Source organism: Notolepis coatsorum, assembly GCF_963971535.1.
Source record: "Notolepis coatsorum genome assembly, chromosome: 14".
Classification (NCBI taxonomy): Eukaryota; Metazoa; Chordata; class Actinopteri; order Aulopiformes; family Paralepididae; genus Notolepis; species Notolepis coatsorum.
Genome location: NC_140178.1, coordinates 85921156 through 85940758, shown reverse-complemented (window position 1 = coordinate 85940758; position 19603 = coordinate 85921156). Strand labels below are relative to the sequence as shown.

The window sequence follows — 19603 nt, the reverse complement described above, 5'->3', positions numbered from 1 at the left end:
CTGCCGAGTTCTAAGCTGAGGGTTTTTTCAACCTGTAACTTGTTCTTGTCAGAGACCAGCAGGGCTGAGTCGTCCGCGAACAAGAACAAGTTGCAGTCACAAGCTGACGACATGTCATTTGCATAAATTAGGAACAGTAGCGGTCCTAGTATGCTTCCTTGTGGAACACCACGGCTCACTGTGAGGGAGGGGGATAGAGTACCATTTACCTCCACCATCTGTTCTCTCCCCTCCAGGTAGGATTGCATCCAGCTCACTGATATCTATATCTAGACTATCAAAACCAATTGCTTTTAGCTTGTCAATCAGAATGGAGTGATTGACAGTGTCTACCGTCTTTAACTATGAGTGAACATAACACTCAAACTTACCATTGTTAGATAATAAAGTACTCAACCTCTACTGTCTTTAACTATGAATGAACACAACACTTTTAACTTACTATGAACATCTCCACCTTATTAACTAAGTATTAAAGTGAATTGTGTGCCCCAGTATCTTCTCTGGGCTCAGTCTTTAAGAGGTAGCTCACAGACCTGCTCCTTCTTTAGTGTTCTATTCTGAGAGCAAGACATTCCTTCAACTCTAACTGAACCACCTTCTAGATAATAAAGTTTGAAAACATGGTTCCTCTGAAAACTTGAATGAAGAGTTGTGTGGTTCTTGGTCTGAGGTTCTCTGTGGCTACTGTACATGCCAAGTGCCAACACATTCCTGTTTAAACTGTTTCTTGGACTTATTAGTAACCATCTGATAATCAGATTGAAAACAAAACACAGGAATTATGGCGGCTAGGTGGTGCAGAGCCCAGCTCTCCGCATTGCTATCAGCTTGGCTGGTCGTTCATACTAATACAATTGCAGTATTAGGGGGTGGGAAGCTCATGGGTGGGGATCGGACGTTGTGGACAGCGACTCCTACAGGTCGGTTTGGTGTGCCTGCGCAGCAGAATCAGGAAGCGACGGGGGCGGCGTGCCCTCCAAACGCAGACCCCCGACGCTGAGAGATCGCGCTGTGCAGGTGAAAAGTTGCGACTGCTGCTTCCTCGAGTACCGGAGGGGACACGTGATGTAAGGCTTAGTCCACATTGCAGCCGGCTTGTGGGAGGCATGGCCTAACAACGTTCGAGACAGGGGAGGGTAGAATTGGACGATACGAAATTGGGATGGGAGAAAAATAGAAATGGGAGAAAAAAATAGATAAAAAAAAACACAGAAATTATCTCGTAAAGGCCCAAATGATTTTTCTGACCATCTCAAAGTGAACGTATATACATTTACATTATTCGAATAGTTTGATCTATAGATGGAAAATTATATATACCGTACCGTATTTAACGAAATAAATAAACAGCATTGTTCCATGGGAAAATTCTAAGTGAGTCAAGAAATTGACACATTTTAGATAATACACACCTGTTAGAAACACTTTTTTTGTTGGCAAAAGTTGGTTCCAACTCTATTGAAGGAAACAAAATGTCACTCACCGTTCTTTCTCTCTCCGATTGGCAGAGCATTCGGGTCAGGCTGTAGGGACAGCTCTTGGAGCTCATTGGCCACTGCCTCACTCTGAGGACTGGGGGCGGAGCCATCTTGGCTTGGTCCCTCCCCTGGCTGGGTCTCCATGGTTACCAGGGATAGGGGTGAGGCTGACAGACAGACCTAGGAGATACACACAAAATTAACAATCAGTTGTCTACAATCTGTCAGTAGATGAATCTCTAATGTCAATCTCTTCAGCAGATCAGAGGTGCTTCCCTTCAGCCCTGGTCCCTTATTCTCTCTATCCCTGTACCTTATTCTATCTCTCTCTGTCCCTTATTCTCTCACTCCCTGTACCTTATTCTCTCTCTCCCTGTACCTTATTATCTCTCCCTGTACCTTATTCTCTCTCTGTCCCTTATTCTATCTCTCTATGTCCCTTATTCTCTCTCTCTCTGTCCCTTATTCTCTTTCCATGTCCCTTATTATCTATCCATGTCCCTTATTCTCTCTCTCCCTGTCCCGTATTCTTTCTCTCCCTGTCCCTTATTATCTCTCCATGTCCCTTATTCTCTCTATCTGTCGCGTATTATCTTTCTGTCCCTTATTCTCTCTCTATGTCCCTTATTATCTCTATGTCCCTTATTCTCTCGCTCTGTCCCTTATTCTCTCTGCCCTGTATTCTCCCTCTGTCCCAAATACTCTTTCTCCCTCTCTCTCTCTGTCATGTATTCTGTCTCTCTCTGATATCTCCCTCTCCATCCCTCCCTCTCTCTGAGTCATAGCCAGTTACATGAGGCTGTAGTTAACAGTGAGGACATCACAGAGGTAACGGTAATATACACTACGGTGTCCCTAACCCCTGTCGTCATAGGACGAGCTATACACAAGGATAGTCCCTGGAACACCCCAGTGCTCAGGAACACAATGCCATAACACTCTCCATGGCAACACCTTACATAACCACCCACACAGTCACACACACACACACACAGTCACACACACACACACACACACACACACACACACACAGCATTGTAGTGTTGAACTTGAGTGTTACGGTCTGAGTGCATATCTTCAGTGAGCTGGTTGGATGCAGCACGTTCAAGTGATCGGCTGAGAGGAAGACGGAGCAGGGGAGACACAGGAGAGAATCTAGGAAGGAGGAAGTTATCTTCAGTGAGCTGGTTGGATGCTAAGGCTGTCCCCGAAGCCTGTTTTTGGGATTCGAACTTCGTCAGGGTTTTTCGAACGGACGTTCGAACCTTAGTTTTAAATAAAAAAAATATATAATTAAAACAAATTTAAATTGGTGTGGCTGGGTGGCACAGCGGACATTGCGCTCGTCACCAACGCAAGAGACACCGGTGTCGAATGCGGCTGTCAGCGTTGCCTCCGGCTTGGGCCGGCCGTCATACTGACTCAATTGGCAGAGTTAGCGGGAGGGAAGTCGATGGGTGGTAGTCTGGTCGTTGTGAACAGCGACTCCTACAGGTCGGTTGGGGCGCCTGCACAGCAAAGACAGGAAAATGGCGGGGGCAGTGTGAGCCTCCTACATGTTACTCCTCGCCAAATGAGAGTCCACACTGGCAGGTGAAAAGATGTGACTGGCTGCCTCCACATGAATCGGAGGGGACATGTGATGGGCTTCTATCCTCCCTACAACCGGCCAGTGGGGGGCACATGCAAGCAACGATCAAGACAGGGGAGGGGAGAATTGGCACGGCTAAAATTGGGATGGGAGAAAAAAAAATTAAAAAGAAGGAGAAAAAGTAGAACAAAAAAAATTTAAAGATTAATTCAAAATATATATATATTCTTTAATAAATATCCTCAAACTAAATCCTCAATTTGAATAAAGTGATTAATCTGATTAAATTAGTTTTTTTTATTTATTAAATCAACTTTCTTTAATGAATATACTCATCAGTTTTTAATACTATAATATTAGTGTAGCCTAATCTTTATCTGCAACTGTGAAGAAAAAACCCATTGGTTTAAACAGAATGAATAGACAAAAAATATATATAAAAAAATATATATATATATATTGTTTTTTAATAAAAAAAAATCGAATGTTGATTTAGAATTCGAATGCCAACATAACGAACGAAGGTCCTAACGCTCAATCGTTTGGGCTCAGCCCAGCACGTTCAAGTGATTTAGAGAGGAAGTTATCTATGAGCTGGTTGGATGCAGCACATTCAAGTGATTTAAGTTTTCAAGTTTCAAGTTTCTTTAATAGTTGTCATACAGAAGTACAGAATACTTTTATACAAAATGCTTCTTACTGTTACGCTCCAGAGACTGTGCTAGACAAGATAAGTATGAAATAACATAGTATAGCATGTAAATTAGAAGTAAAAAATGAGGTCACAGTGTTCAGTATAGACATATGTACAATGTTCGATGCAGAATAGAAGTAACTGAGTTACCATATAATATACAATATACTATGCAGTGTACTAATATACAATACTATATAGTGCAAAGCAGAAATGGGATGAGGTACAATTTAGGTACAATTTACAGTAAGGTGTACGAGTTGTAGTGCAAATCCTTTATCAATAAATATAAAGTGTGTTTAGGTGATCTAAAGTGTGGAGAGTGGGTGCTGCAGTGTGTTTGTTTGTTTAAAGTGAGTGTGTGCGTGTGGATGTGTGTGCTGTGTGCATTTGATGGTTGTTGTATAGTGTTTATTGTTCGTTGAGCAGCCTGATGGCCTGGGGATAGAAGCTTCTTCTGAGTCTTTCTGTGCTCGCCTTGAGACTCCGGTATCGCTTGCCTGATCGCGGCAGTTCAAAGAGGCAGTTGTTCGGGTGGCTGGAGTCCTTGATGATTCTCTTAGCCTTACCCCTGCACCGCTTGTTGTAAATGTTCTGGAGGGTGGGGAGAGAAGAGAGACAGGCGGTAGTTCGTTATGACGGTGGGGTTCGGGGTTGGTTTTTTGATGAGCGTTGTGACTCTAGCTTGTGGGAACTAGGGAGGTCGGACCCACTCCGGAGTTGAGAGTGGAGTTGATGGTTGCAGACAGTCAGGAATGGGAGAATGTCTGGTGCAATGGTCTGGAGGGTCCAGCTGGCATGTAGTGAGACAGTGTCAGAACTTCGGCATCTGTAATAGTGGTGAAAGATGAGGCTGCTGTGTCAGCACTTGAAGTGGGTGGGGAGAAGCATCTACGGATGTTCTCAAACTTTTTCTCAAAGAAAGTCTTCCACATAGGAAGGACATGGTGGCATGAAGTTTGTGGATGTCACTAAAACAAGCCAGAGTCAAACCGCTCATAAAAAGACAACCATGAACTAGGGCTGGGCGATATGGCCTATAAATAAAATCTCAGATTTTTTTTATCCGATTTACGATTTTAATCGTTTTTTTTCTCTTGAAAACTAGAAATCATTCAAATAACCTTTATTTTTATTCGACACAAAAAAAAATCAAACCAAGATGAATTTCCCTATTGGGATTGAAGTGCAAACCTAACTTTCACCAATCTTCACAAAAAAAAAATTATAATAATATATATATAAAAGGTTAGTCTTGATCAAATAAAAATGAATGTCCCTATTGGGATTAATAGTGCAATAACTTGCTTTTTCACCAAACAAATAAAAGGTGCCTCTTGATCACCAAACAAGAATGAATTTCCCTATTGGGATTAATAAAGTGCAAATCTAACTTTCACTTTGGTGCCTCCTTAGCAACTATTTCCTGTATTTAGCCTTTTTTTGTGTTTGTGTGTACAACGGTGGCTGTGTTGATGATTATGTCATGAAATTGTGTCCGTTTGCTTATTTTCCATATATTCACAGAATTTGAATAGATTAGATTTTGAAACCCTCTAACACAAAAGTTAACAATATTAGCTTTCAAACCGTCCATAGTGGTTTATTTCTTGCCATTAGGGGGTTAGGGTTACCCAGACAGAAAGATTAGGAGAAGGTAAAAACTCATCCCTGTGCCCGTGCCCACCCGAACACTTGCTCAGTGTTGGGGAACAGTCCCCTAACCTAACCCTAACCCCAACCCTAACCCTAACCCCAACCCTAACCCTAAACCTAACCATAACACTAACCCTAACACAAACAGAGATCTTTGGAATCTTTGATAGATATGTTGAGTTAGGTTCATAGTGGTATTCATAAAAAAAGAATTGGAACGAAATATTACAAATGACGTTTTTTATGACCTTGAACGTGATGCAATCTTTTCATGCACTACCGTGCCAATTCTGTCAGTTACCTAACAAGGCACAAGAGTTAAATAAAAGGTGACCATTAAAAAAAAATCGATAAAAAATCGATTAATCTTTTTTTAAATCGCCCTAAATCATTCATTCGAATTAATCGATAAAATCGATTAATCGCCCAGCCCTACCATGAACCCCACCGTCATAGACAACTATCGTCCTGTTTCTCTTCTCTCCTTCCTTTCTAAATCACTTGAACCTGCTGTATCCAACCAACTTACTGATTACCTCTTACATAATGACCTCCTAAACCCTAATCAGTCAGGCTTCAGGACTGGTCACTCCATAGAGACAGCCCTCATAGCAGTCACAGAAGCTCTTCACTTAGCAAAAGCAAAGGGCCTCTCCTCTGTCCTGATTCTCCTGGACCTGTTGGCAGCCTTTGACACAGTCAACCATCAGATCCTCCTCGCATCCCTTGCAGGAATGGGAGTGACTGGCTCTGCGCTGGCATGGCTGACATCCTACCTCGATGACCGCTCTTACCAAGGCCAAGTCTTTATACTACTCCACCCTCATCACCAACCAGCAAAACCACCCCAGATGACTTTTCACGACCATCAACCGCCTGCTCTCCCCCATTGTCACCCCTCACCCAGGTGCCACTGACCTCCCCACAAAATTCCAGGACTTCTTTCAGGGAAAAGTGCATTCCATCTACCACCATCTCTCAATCCCTGCCCCCCCCCCCCCCCTCCACTCACAATCCAATGTGTGATGGGGTGGAGGTGCTGGGCACTACACCCCCCCTGCTCTTAATCAGCCTCAGCGCTCCCTCTCCTCCTTTGCACCTGTCAACGCTCTCCAGGTGGCTAAGTTGGTCACCAAGGCCAAGGCCTCCACCTGCTCCCTTGACCCCTTACCCACAGTCCTGATCAAAGCCAGCCTACCTGCCGTGTGCCCTACCATCGTGGGAATAATGAATTCCTCCCTGGAATCGGGCAGGGTACCCTCTAGCTTCAAGACAGCATCAGTCACGCCCATCCTGAATAAGCCTGGTCTGGACCCAGATGACCTTGGGAATTACCGGCCGATCTCCAACCTTCCTTTTATCGTAAAAGGAAATAGGGGTTTATCTTAAAACCCATATGTCTAAGCTACTCTGCGTTGTGTTCTTGTCCGACCCTAAAACCTATTTACTAATAAGACCAAACGGTCTGTAGGACGGCAGCGGAGCAGGAGAATGAAGAGGATTCTATTTCCCAGATCTGTTTTATTTCAAAGTCAAGAAGTACAAGGATGGTCTGGTTCAATGGAAAAGGAATATGTGCAATAATATCAATGAATTCAAACACTATGCCGTTTGTCATTAATACTAGACTAATCAAATACAATTAAAAAAGAATAGTCTTCAATGGAGCCTCGTCGATCTGTTGATTTTCTTTGTTGCCCCTAGAGACAAAGATATTCGTTTTCCCGTTCTCAGCTCAAGCAGTTCCTCTGTTCTCGTTCGCCGTCCTCTTCCGGTGGGGGTGGTGTGTGTCTTCTGTCTGTCCTGTGTTTTTCGCACACACCCCTTTTATCAATGAGCTCAAAACTCTCAACGTGAGGTCATCAGTGACCTCACACAAATTGTTTCATCCAATCACCAGCATTCACAGTTCAAATCTCAATGGAGGTGGGACTTAGTCCAACTACTTAATTTTTCATTATTTCAAATCAAATTAATATAACTAGTTCAAAGTACACTTAATACTTTTGGTATTAAGTCTCAAAACATTCATGGTTGAATTCTGATTAATTCCCTAAACACATACATTCTATTTTTGTCTCAAAAGCATTTGGTTCTAGATGAGAATCACTGTTTGTCTCATCAGTCTAGTTTTATAGCATTTTAATCATTCCTTTTAGCTTAAGTTAAATAGCTACTAACAGTTATACTTAGTTTATCATTTAAAATATGTCCAACTTGATTCAACCAAGGCTTAATTGTATCGCTCAATAATTCTTCTCTTATATACAACATTGTTTCAAATCCTCCCATTCATCAGCCTTTATACAGTTCAACAGTAACACTTGCAAGTTGTTTCCCATTAATGTAAGTATATTAAACCAGTTAAAATCCAAGTTACTTAAAAATACCTCCTTGAAACCTCCCCTGACCAGCTGTCTGTCTTCTGTGTCACAAGGCAGCTAGATAACAACTACATGATATATGCTCATCCTTTGTTCAACATTTGGCCAACACCCTGTAAATAGAGTCTCTGTTGACCTCCCATTGTCTCTCAGTATTTGGTCACATTCCAAGCCCCCTCACACACACTATCCTGAGAACAGTTCTTAACTACCTCATGTTCCCAGTATACTTTACTGTCTCTATGATTAATCATTAACTTTTAGACTAAAAGTGTATTACAGTCCTTTTGCCCATAGTAAAGCTTACTTTATTTAACTGACTATCTATTGTAAAAATACCTATTCTCTGCATCAAAGATCTGTTTCCCTGTAACCTGAAAAAACCTCTATCACTTTTTGCACTCAATATCTTTTGGGGAAAGTTCCACAGTATGTTTTTAGGAGCTATATTTATCAAATTATACGACACTTTCCTAAGCAAGAAGGGAACGGCTCTGGTCAATGGTCTCTAACTACATTTACATTTACATTTAGTCATTTAGCTGACGCTTTTATCCAAAGCGACTTACAAGTTCTGTACGACAAGACAGCAAGAAGGGTACAACTCTATCAGCTGAGTAACAATGTTCATCAAGTGTTGCGTGTTACAGTGTGTTACAGTGTAGGTTAGTTTATTAGGACAAGTGCATGACAGTAAGGTTAGTCAGGGTTAGATTTTTTTTTCTTTTTTTTTTTTATAAATCATTTCAGATAATGGTTGAAGAAGTGAGTCTTTAGTCGACGGCGAAAGATTGGACGGGATTCGGCTGTCCTAACTGGGACAGTTACCCACCCTCAAGACCCCTCCACTCTACATCCTCTGGTCGTCTCAGACCCACTCCTATCCAAGCTCAGGGAGAGTCATCAAGGAGAAGCCGCATATTCTCTGTTTTCGCTCCACAATGGTGGAACGAACTTCCCACCAGTTATGACAGCCGAAACCCAACCAATCTTTCGCCATCGACTAAAAACACACTTTTTCAAATCAATATCTGAAATGGAAAAAAAACACTAACCTTCTTACCGTCTTATACTATCATGCACTCTTCCTACTATACTAATATGTCTTTACTACTATGCACTCAACACTGCAACACCCAAGTTTCAGCACTGTTTGATGATCATTGTTACTCAGCTGTAAGAGGTGTACACTACCTGCTGACTTGTCGTGCAGAACTTGTAAGTCGCTTTGGATAAAAGCGTCAGTTAAATGACTAAATGTAAATGTCCTGATAATAGGTACTAATAGGAGGAAAGGAGCTACTGAAATGAATATAGCCTAGTAAAAATGTATATAGCCTAGTAAAAATGAATATATCCTAGTAAAAATGAATATATCCTAGTAAAAATATATATAGCCTGCTAATAATGAATAATAGCCTAGTAGAAATTTATATATCCCAGTAAAATGAATATAGCCTGCTAAAAATGAATATAGCCAACTAAAAATGAATATAGTCTACAAAAAATGTATATAGCCTAGTCAAAATGCATATAGCCTGCTAAATATGTTGCACTTGCCAGAGAGCTCTCCATAAGACATTCTCACAACACTTGCACCATTAATAACCAGGTTAATGACATCAAACTAGTAGGCCGCCATCTTTAGGTAGCTGGTCCGTTGTCTTGCTGCTGTCCGCCTGTCGCACCCCGGTCTGCCACACCGACACCAGAGTCCATAGCAGCCAACTCTCTGTGTCTCTACCCTTCCTCTCTTCTCCTCTACCACCCCCCTTCCCCCCAATACACTCTGGGCTTTCCTACCCCCTTCTTGGTGCACCCCATCCGAGCTTTGCCGTTTGATCGATGTGCAATGTTACGCTGTACATCTTGAGATAACTTTCATAGAGCAAAACAAGGTGGCATACAACTGTGCATTCTGGGAAAGCCCAAAACGTGAAGCAGAAAACAGGAAGAGATTGGTCCTGCTCACTAGCAAGTAGGCTCTGGTTTCACTGTGTGACCTACAGTATAGCCTTTGACCCTATGACCCATCGACCTTTGACTCAGTCTTGACCTTCGGTTCGCGGCTTGTAGCCTTCTGTCACACCACTTCAAAAAGAAAGGAAAGAAAGTCTCCTCCCTGAAGCAGCAGACCAAACAGGCCTGTGGTAATGTACCATGTCCGCTGCCATGGCAACCGATCCCAGGCCATAGGGACTTCCTCTGGGTACACTGGAACCTGCCTGGTCCCCTTATCTTCTCCTCTCCTCTCATCCCCTCCTTCTCATTCCCTCTCCTCATCTGTCCTCTCCTCTCGGCCTAGAAACACACGGTTGTCTGCCCGCCAGCCCCCGTCTATAAGTAGCACCCGTCTCTTGACTGTAGAAACCCCAAGGAGACGGTGTCTGGCAGCGGACACACTGCTTCAAAAACGGAGGTCTAGTATCCAGTGCACCAGCTAAGGTTCTCCTTTCTGTAAAACGAGCAATGGACCCGATTCGTAAAGAAAATGAATGAATTCTAAAGTCGTGACATGCAAAAATGAGTCCTAAAATCAACAGGAAACGTGGCATTTTTCTAAGCTCGCACACCGGCCACCTGCCTGCCTGGCCTACAAGTACCATCAGGAGAATGAACAGGGAATATGGTGGAAATTTCACTATAGTCTGAACTATAGTCCATGAGACTAAATACACACAGACATAACGTTGGGTGTTCAGCTTATGTCTCCAATCAGCCAATGTGGTTTTCAGGAAATTACAAAAACTGGGCAGGTTTTTACTAAGGCTGAGACCCCTTATCGATTTATCGATAATTATCGATAACCGCGTGAAATCGATAAGTGGTGTCACGTATCGATTTTTATGCATGTGTAAAAAAGAAAGAAATATATTATTTAACGTTAGTTCATGTGTGTGTGTGTCGTGGGCCAACTACAGCATCGCAAAAACTACAGTGAGTGCATGTGACACACACACACACACACACAAACTAACGTTAAAAAATAGTTAAACTTTTTTTTATTTTTTATTTTTTTTACACATGCAAAATAATTTTAAAAATAATTCCCGATTTATCGATTCTTCCAAATGGCATATCGTCTCAGCCTTAGTTTTTACACTGAGTCCATACTGTACATCCTCACATTGCTGTCATGTTACAGACAGACGGTGCGGCTCAGTCCACAGCATCCATTAGCGAAAGTGTTACACATCAGCCATCACATGCAGTTGGGTGGACTGGCTGATTTCTCTATTGACATCTGTGTATTTTCAGTAGTACAATAGTTTGGTTATGATGTTCTATGCATACTGTTGCAGGCAGTGTCAGCTGTCAAATACAATAAAGAATTAAATGAAAGAAAAAAAAGTTTTAATTAAATGTAAATATGAAGTTTCTACATCATCACCAACAATTGACCGATCTCCGAAGCAACAGTTGTGATTGGAGGATCAAGAAAAGAGGTTGGGGTTTGAGATAGGTCAATAATGTTCCCAGTAGGTGATGTGGATAACTTATTAAGCAGAACACAGCATGGCAACATGGCTGATGCTGATCACAGACTCCCACCTGGCCTATTCAAGGCAGCTTGTTTCTGAAGGCTGGGCAGTGGAGTTGCTGAATATCTATCATGACGCTGTATATCCTGTAAACACCACATTAATTATGCGTGCCATTTATCAAATTCAAATTAATGACTCAGGCGGAAATAATGTAATTACAGTAGTGCCCACACTGTGGGCAGCTTCTCAACCAGTGGTGTTGATGAGTAATCTCAGTTGTACAAAAAAGAATTTTTATCTACTTTTTCTCCCCATTTTTTCAATTTTTCTCCCATCCAAATTTTTCGTATATATCCAATTCTTCCCTTCCCTGTCTCGAACGTTGCTAGACCATGCCTCCCACTGGTTGGCTGCAATGTGGACAAAGCCTTGCATCACGTGTCCCCTCCGGTACACGAGGAGGCAGCTGTCACATCTTTTCACCTGAACAGCGCAATCTCTCAGTGGCGAGGAGTAACACGTGGGAGGCTCACGCTGCCCCCGATACTTCCTGATTCTGCTGTACAGGCGCACCAACCGACCTGTAGGAGTCGCTGTCCACAACGTCCGATCCCCACCCACCGGCTTTCCCACCCCCTAATACTGCCAATTGTATTAGTATGAACGACCAGCCAAGCCGGAAACAACGGCGAGAGCTGGGCTCGAACCCAGCATCTCCTGCGTTAGTGGCGAGCGCCTTGCCCACTGCGCCACTTAGCCGCCCAGTTGTACCTAATTTAATTCAAATTTCAATTTAAGAAATAAATGTATAACAACACTTTTTTCCCTTCAAGCTAATGCAATTTGGCCCTTGTCCATCCACTCATTGTGTTTGCTGGTAGGATAACAAGAACACACATTGTCATAGATGCAAAGCATGAGGAGGGTGGATTCTCTGTGCACGAGTCAAAGAGCCATGCCTGTAACCCACCACTAGGGGCAGATTGGCCAACTGTGAGTTACTAATGACAATTGCCGGTCTCCGAGGTGCTTTGTATCTGAAGATGCCATTCAGGGCTGCTGCAATAACCTCATATGATTTGTATGATCATGACCATTATTTTATTTCACCCAATTTGTCCTCCTCCATATTAACTTTCAAATAAAAGCAATAGGTTTGCAAATGAGTCACGTGTGGTGTTTTCAGCAGTCAAAAGTTTTGCGTGATAATTTGATGTGCCTTGGAATTAGGTGCTTTGCTGAAAAAGCTGGCAACCCCTTGACTATTAGGCTACAATTCACTCCATCTAAGAAATGTATTATGTTGCACAGCAGCTGAAAATGAAAATGGCAGTTAGAAAATGGAAGCAAACAACTTTGAATGCTGTGATAAAGAGACAGACAGATGTTGGACTTAGTCAGAATCACTATTCAAAAGTGGCCCAGTTTATCTAGAAAAAGTAGCTAAATTGTCTCCATGACGTAAACCACATCTGCGTCAACGTCAACGCATTTCTACTAGGGGTGGGGGGGGGGGAATCGATAGTGATATATTGCAATAGTATACTGATACAGTGACGGCAAGTATCAACTCTATATATAAATATATCGTTTTATATTTTTTACAAATATATTGTATTGCATACATGTTGGCAAAAGCCTACTAACAACATATTTAAATCAGTGACCATAACACATAAATCTAAAACTTGGTGGTAAAATGTTTATCAATGCAGTGGATCAGTCTTATGCCCTACCTGTACATTCTGACACCTCGTAGGTTTGCACTTCAATCCCAATAGGGACATTCATCTTGGTTTGATAATTTTTTTGTGTAAAATAAAAAATATATTTGTTTTTGCTCTCAAGAGAAAAAAATCGATTAAAATCGTAAATCCGATTTAAAAAAAATTTATCTGGGATTTTATTTTTAGGCCATATCGCCCAGCCCTACTCTGAACACAAACCTCAATTAACATAGTAGTACACACTCCATCTACATGTGGACTCTATGCAACACTAACCCATCCATTCTACATTCATTGCACACACACTCACATTCAACATTTACTTTAGACACTTTTTAACACTACGTCACCATCTATGTATTACTAAAATATTTGCACTACCTCTCTACCTCATTTTAGCATTTTGTACTTTAGTTTTGTATATTGTATATTCGTGTTTCGTCTTTATTCTTTAACTTTTTTACTGTATGAAGCACAATTTCAGGAGGGTCATACCAAGCATTTCACTGTAATGTACGTGTACCTTATATGTGACAAATAAAACAAAACTTAAACTTGAACAAGGAATTTGACTTGGTGAGGTTGATGCAGTGCCATATTCAACAGACAACAACAATAGCAGCAACAAACTAGATTAGCAGATGAAAACACAAAATAGTTTAAAGCTGCACCAGGTAGAAGAAAGAATGACCTGTACAGTAACTAGTAACAAATGCTTGAATATTATTTATAAACAACACAAATCCTAAAACATCACCCTTTGAAACAAAGTGAAGCAACATTATGCTTAAGAGGATGCTTCTTTGTATGGTAAAGGTGGTGGGAGGGTAGGAACACTACAGCCAAATAGATCGCTTTAAAGCAAAAAAATATATTGGTTTTGGTTGCAACATTTTTGGTTGGTTATTTCCATGTACAATTTTATTTCATGAAAATTACCATGTGTAAAATGACACGTTATATTTCAGCACCATTCCACACATAATCATTGCTGCTGTTCTCTAATGCAGCCATGATGTTTAAATACCATAGACCAGAGGTGGGCAACCATGTCTTTTCGATCGACCTGTCGATCTCAAAGTGCCTCCGAGTAGATATCTGGATGATTTGGGAATCCCAGACAAAGATAGCCAATCACACTCAGGCTTTCCGATTTCAATGTAAATTCCAACTAATCCCTGCCTTTTCTTTCTCTGCAGGCTTTACCTGGGCTCCGCCCTCCGGGACGGCATCGCGAATAGCCCTGCTGGGATTATAAATATGCTGTTTTCAGTCAGGGGGATTACCTGCTTACAACCACCACTGAGCTGACAAGTCTGCATCATTGAGGATGGAAGGAGACCCCCGAGAGACAGAAGAACAAACATTTCAACACAGAATGGGAATGACAGTTGTCCGCGTCGAGCAGAAAATGCATCTGTCTTATATGTAGTTACTGCGCAGGGCTGGCAAAAGAAAAAAGGAAACTTGGAGGCATTTCCTCACTGACACATCGTTTGACAAGAACAGTGAAGTGAGTAAGAGAAAGGAGCTTGAACTGAAATCACAGCTAGCAACAAGACGAGCTGTTTTTACCACGCCAGCTGTGAGAGGAGAAGCTGTGACTTCAGCCTCCCGTCTTGTCAGCCACGTTCTTTAGCCAAACACAAGAAATCCTTCCAGGACGGCGAGATGTTCCAAGGAGGCGTTTCTCTCAGCCGCCGACGAGGTGTTCCGTGATCTTAAAAACAAGACTGAACTCGTGGAAACCGTCCACGCCTCCACGGCATTCAGTTGTTCAGGAGAACAGTGGCACGGAGTGGTGAGGGTATATCAGAGGGCATGGGGGAGTGACTGAAAAAGGACATCAAAACCTGTGCAGGTTTTTCCTCTTCAATTCAACGGACCTTAGTGATGTACTGTAGCACTGTGCCTTTCCATCAGAATGGTGGTCTCTGACATAGACCTTTGCCTCGGAAATAAGAGAGAATGACCTTGCTGCAATATATTCATTGTTTTGTGTCGTGCAATTCTTGGGTTCTCAAATAAACATTTTTTTTTATCCACTTTTTCTCCCATTTTCTATTTTTCTCCCATCCCAATTTTCGTATCATCCAATTCAACCCTCCCCTGTCTTTGAACGCTGTTTCATGCCTCCCACAAGCCGGCTGCAATGTGGACTAAGTCATACATAGCACGAGTCCCCTCCGATACTCGAGGTAACAGCAGTCGCATCTTTCCACCTGCGCGGCTCGATCTTTTAGCGTCAGGGGTCTGGGCTTTGGAGGGGCCCCGCCCCCGTCGCTTCCTGATTCTACTGCGCAGGCGCACCAACCGACCTGTAGGAGTCGCTGTCCACAACGCCCGATCCCCACCCATCAGTTTCCCTCCCCCTAATACTGCCAATATGTATTAGTGCGGACGACCAGCTAAACTGAAAGAAATGTGGAGCGCTGGGCTCGAACAGGGAGGCGAACCTGTTCGAGCCTAGTCTCCAGTATTCGTGGTGAGTGCCTTGCCCACTGCACCACGTAGCCGCACTCAAATAAATATCTTGAACTGAGAAATGTGTCTTCTTTCTTTCTCAATATTGAAAGTTAAAGCATAGTAGGCAAAGATAAGCAGGCTATTCTCGGTCTTTGCTCCACAATGGTGGAACAAACTTCCCACCAGTTAGAACAGCCAAAACACGCCGTCGAATAAAAACACACTTCTTCAATCAATATCTGAAATTTTAAAAGTTAATAAAATAACCTCATCATGCACTTTTCCACCAAATAATCTTCCTTGCCTATATTACTACCTATGTTAATTATGTCTTTACTACTATGCACTCAAGACTGTAGCACCCAGATTTCAACACTGTTTGACGAACAATGTGACTGTGTTAATGGCCATCATAAGCTATCCGCTAGCCTAGCTTAGCACAAATGAAGGGAAGTTGATACAGACCAGTTAGCCAAGCTGTTGGCCAAAAACACCTCTCCCGGAGTCTTAAGCTAGTGGTCGATATATCCGGTAACGTTAGGTAGCTGACCAGCTAACCGCTATCTATATGTCCATCGTTCATGTTAACTCGTTTTTCACCAATTTAATCTTACTGATGTTTGATCCGTCACTCAAGAACTATTCGCTACGTTAAGGTTGCTCTATGACATTTTTCTGCACTGGTCTGTGTCAAGCGCACGTACGCTGAAAACAATCCCATTGGCTAGTGTGTGTCAATCTGCAAAGAACATCTTCTGGTCAGACACAGTGGCACGTGGCAACGGATAACTTTAATCCCAGCGTTTCTAGTTTCAAACTGTGTCCCAGGGATCCAGTTATTCTCTTGTAACCCTTTATATATTGGGTACTAAAGATATATCATACTTTATTTAGACTTTTTCAGAGGTTAGTCCCCCCCCCCCCCCCCCCCCAAAAGAAATGACCCAGTGCACCTTTAATAAATAAAAACACAATGCAATAAGATATACAAATATGAATATCCAAATTTACATATAAATCTAATAGAATTATTGCACTGCAGGGCTTCGGACAAGTGGCTCAGATATTTTACTTGTCCGAAAGCTAAACTTACTTGTCCAAAATGTACTTGTGAAAATAAAGGCCTATTAAACAATTAATAAAACAGACAAGAGATTTGGACAATTATTATGATTTAATAACTTAAAGGAAAACTCCAACATTTTGGGAAATTAGCTTATTTAACATCTTCCCTGGAGTTAGACAAGAAGATACATACCTTTTTTGTCTCTGTGCGTGCATTTAGCTTTGGGAACAGTCGCTCCGTTAGCGTAGCTTAGCTTCATCACTGGAAGTGGGGGAGGACAGGAGCCTGATGTTCCCTTACAGTGTATACAGTCACCAAATACACTCCAAATACAACTCCAAAACGTTCATGTAAACATGTGGTGACCTGTGTATTTACCACGTGGAGAAATAAAAAATAATTGAATTAGACAATTACATTTTCTAAGCAAATATACTCAGAATTTTTTTTTGCCTAAGCACTCGTCTCTGCGCGCAGCCAGTTATTTCTACGTGAAGCCGTGTTTGTGGACATTCTCATTAATTCAAAGGATCCGAACCGATTGAAGTTTATGGATACCATGACTTAAAATCCTAAAATAACGTTACAACTAACCTAAAGTTAGTTTAGGTTCGTGTTAACAGTAGATAATGTACAAAATAAAACGTTTTCCGCTGCTATAAACGTCGCACTTTTATTTTGAAAACCCCAGAAAGGAAGTCATTATATTTGCTTTACCATCCTGTTCTGTGTTAGCTCCGGTTAGCTCCGAGCGTGCAGTAGTTAGTATTATATTATCAATACCAGCCATTGGATTACTATTTTCTAAATTGGGGAGGCTTTTAATCGTCAAGGTAAGAGGATTTTAAGTCATGGTATCCATAAACTTCAATCGGTTCGGATCCTTTGAATTAATGAGAATGTACACAAACAATAACTGGCTGCGCGCAGAGACGAGTGCTTAGGCAAAAAATAGTTCAGAGTATATTTGCTTATAAAACGTAATTGTTTTTTCATTTCTCCACGTGGTGAATACACAGGTCACAACATGTTTACATGAACGTTTTGGAGTTGTATTTGGAGTGTATTTGGTGACTGTATACACTGTAAGGGAACGTCAGGCTCCTGTCCTCCCCCACTTCCAGTGATGAAGCTAAGCTACGCTAACGGAGCGACTGTTCCCTAAGCTAAATGCACGCACAGAGACAAAAAAAGTATGTATCTTCTTGTCTAACTCCAGGGAAGATGTTAAATAAGCTAATTTCCCAAAATGTTGGAGTTTTCCTTTAAACACAGTGCATGTGCATTTGTGTGTGTGGGGTATATACTGTCCGGCTCATCTTCACTCCCCATCAGCACCAGCTCATCTTTCTCATCTCCCCTCTCTCTTGACGGCCAGGGGTTAAACCCTGGTCTACGCCTATAGTTGTATAGTTGTTATTACGGTATAGTTGTTATTACGATATAGTTGTTATAAGACCATTCAAATAAATAATTGTATTTTTATTTGAAATAATTTCTTTTAACAATAGGCACATTATTAGATCAACAGGTAACAACAAAACAACCAACTTTTATTAAACATTCTATTAAACATTCTGATATTTTCGCGGGTCTCGTGCCACTGTCAGTGTCAACTAAGCGAGCACTCAGAAGACGCTCGCCGTTTGTCCGGGACAAGTAATATTGACGTACAGAGATTGAGAGTTTCCAGTGTGACACTGTGAGACAGGCACTTTCTGATCAGATGGAATAACGTTACTATTCGTTTGGGGAATATATATATATATATTTTTTTTTTTTTTTACTTGTCCAGTCGGACAAGTTAGTAAATTGTATTATGCTTGTCCAACCATTTTTTGTACTTGTCCCGGACGCGTCTATGCTTTAAGCAAGTGGCTTGTCCTTCCGCGTTCCCGTTTTGCGCTCTGATTGGCCACGCACGTTTCTGGTCATGTGACATGTGCGCCAATCGTAGGACAGCAAGTTCTGCGCCTATTTCCGGGTCTAACAGCCTGCAAACCTAACGCCTAGTGTTCTGAAGGATCAGATTAAACCGAATATATATATTTATTTATATATATATATTTAATTGTATTGTATATCCCCTGATATCCCTTGTATATTCCTTGTACAATATGCATTGAATATCCCTTCTAGTCTACTGAACATCCCATAATAGTCTCCATTCTACCATTGGACGAGACCTTGGTGCCAGGTCGCCATACCCCTCAGACCAGGTTCAATCGTACCGCTCAACATGTATGGACAAGTCCTAGTTCCGCGTAGGAATATGTCTACCGCACCACTAATGGTACTATTTGTTCATAGTGCGTATATATACTGCGCTATTAAAGTAGAGCTTTCTTTTAGTCCAGTTCCTTACCCTCCAACAGAGTGACAGACGCAAAAGCCTCCCCGCGAACCACGTGTGGGCAGTAAGGCCAATTCGGCCCAGTATCGGCATTGAGACATCGTGTATATTAATATTTGAATAGTCATATTTGGCACTATATCGTCGAGTTGGACGTATTCTATTAAGCTAATAATAGTCTATTCATATGTAGTGCCTCGTGCGGTAAGAGTTCTATAGTAATCAGCACCCCCATCGTTTCGGGCATCAGCTGGACGCTTATCCAGGGTGGTTGACCCCACGTGAAGCTGCACCCGAGGAGCTCCAGGCCAAAGAGCGAGTGGACCTGTATATTGGATTATTCTACCGACGACGGCTAGCCTTCCCCGGCTTGGATTATGCTTTGAGTACTTTGATTATTCTATGGATAAAGGCCAACACTGCGGTGTGTTGGAAATACCCCCCCCGGAGAGGACGACAGGTGAGAAGACGCTCTACACGACGAGGTCGCCTCACGTCTCTCCATCGTGGACCGGAGGACGCCGGCCACAGAGAGTCCAACTGCTTTCATCTGTGGATCGAGGATCGCTGGGCACCGGGTCGCACGACTGTGGGCTCTCCCAGGATACCCTCGGCCAGACGGGATACAGCCAGACTCTACCCCCCCCCCCTCCAGCTGTCCTACAAGCAGTCGGAACCTTCCCCTAGTGTATCCAGCTAT

The 19603-nt window shown here is 42.2% G+C and overlaps 1 protein-coding gene across 1 annotated transcript in view; it reads right to left on the bottom strand.

The window, feature by feature from the left end:
• LOC311240592 (myocardin-related transcription factor A-like) overlaps positions 1-1625 on the bottom strand; it is a gene marked incomplete at both ends in the record, with an annotated part of 144281 nt that extends 142656 nt beyond the window's left edge. The window contains one exon of the mRNA XM_084329166.1: positions 1487-1625. Coding sequence (XP_084185292.1) covers positions 1487-1625 — 139 coding nt within the window. The remainder of the gene's footprint in view (positions 1-1486) is intronic.
• Positions 1626-19603: the final 17978 nt, after the last annotated feature.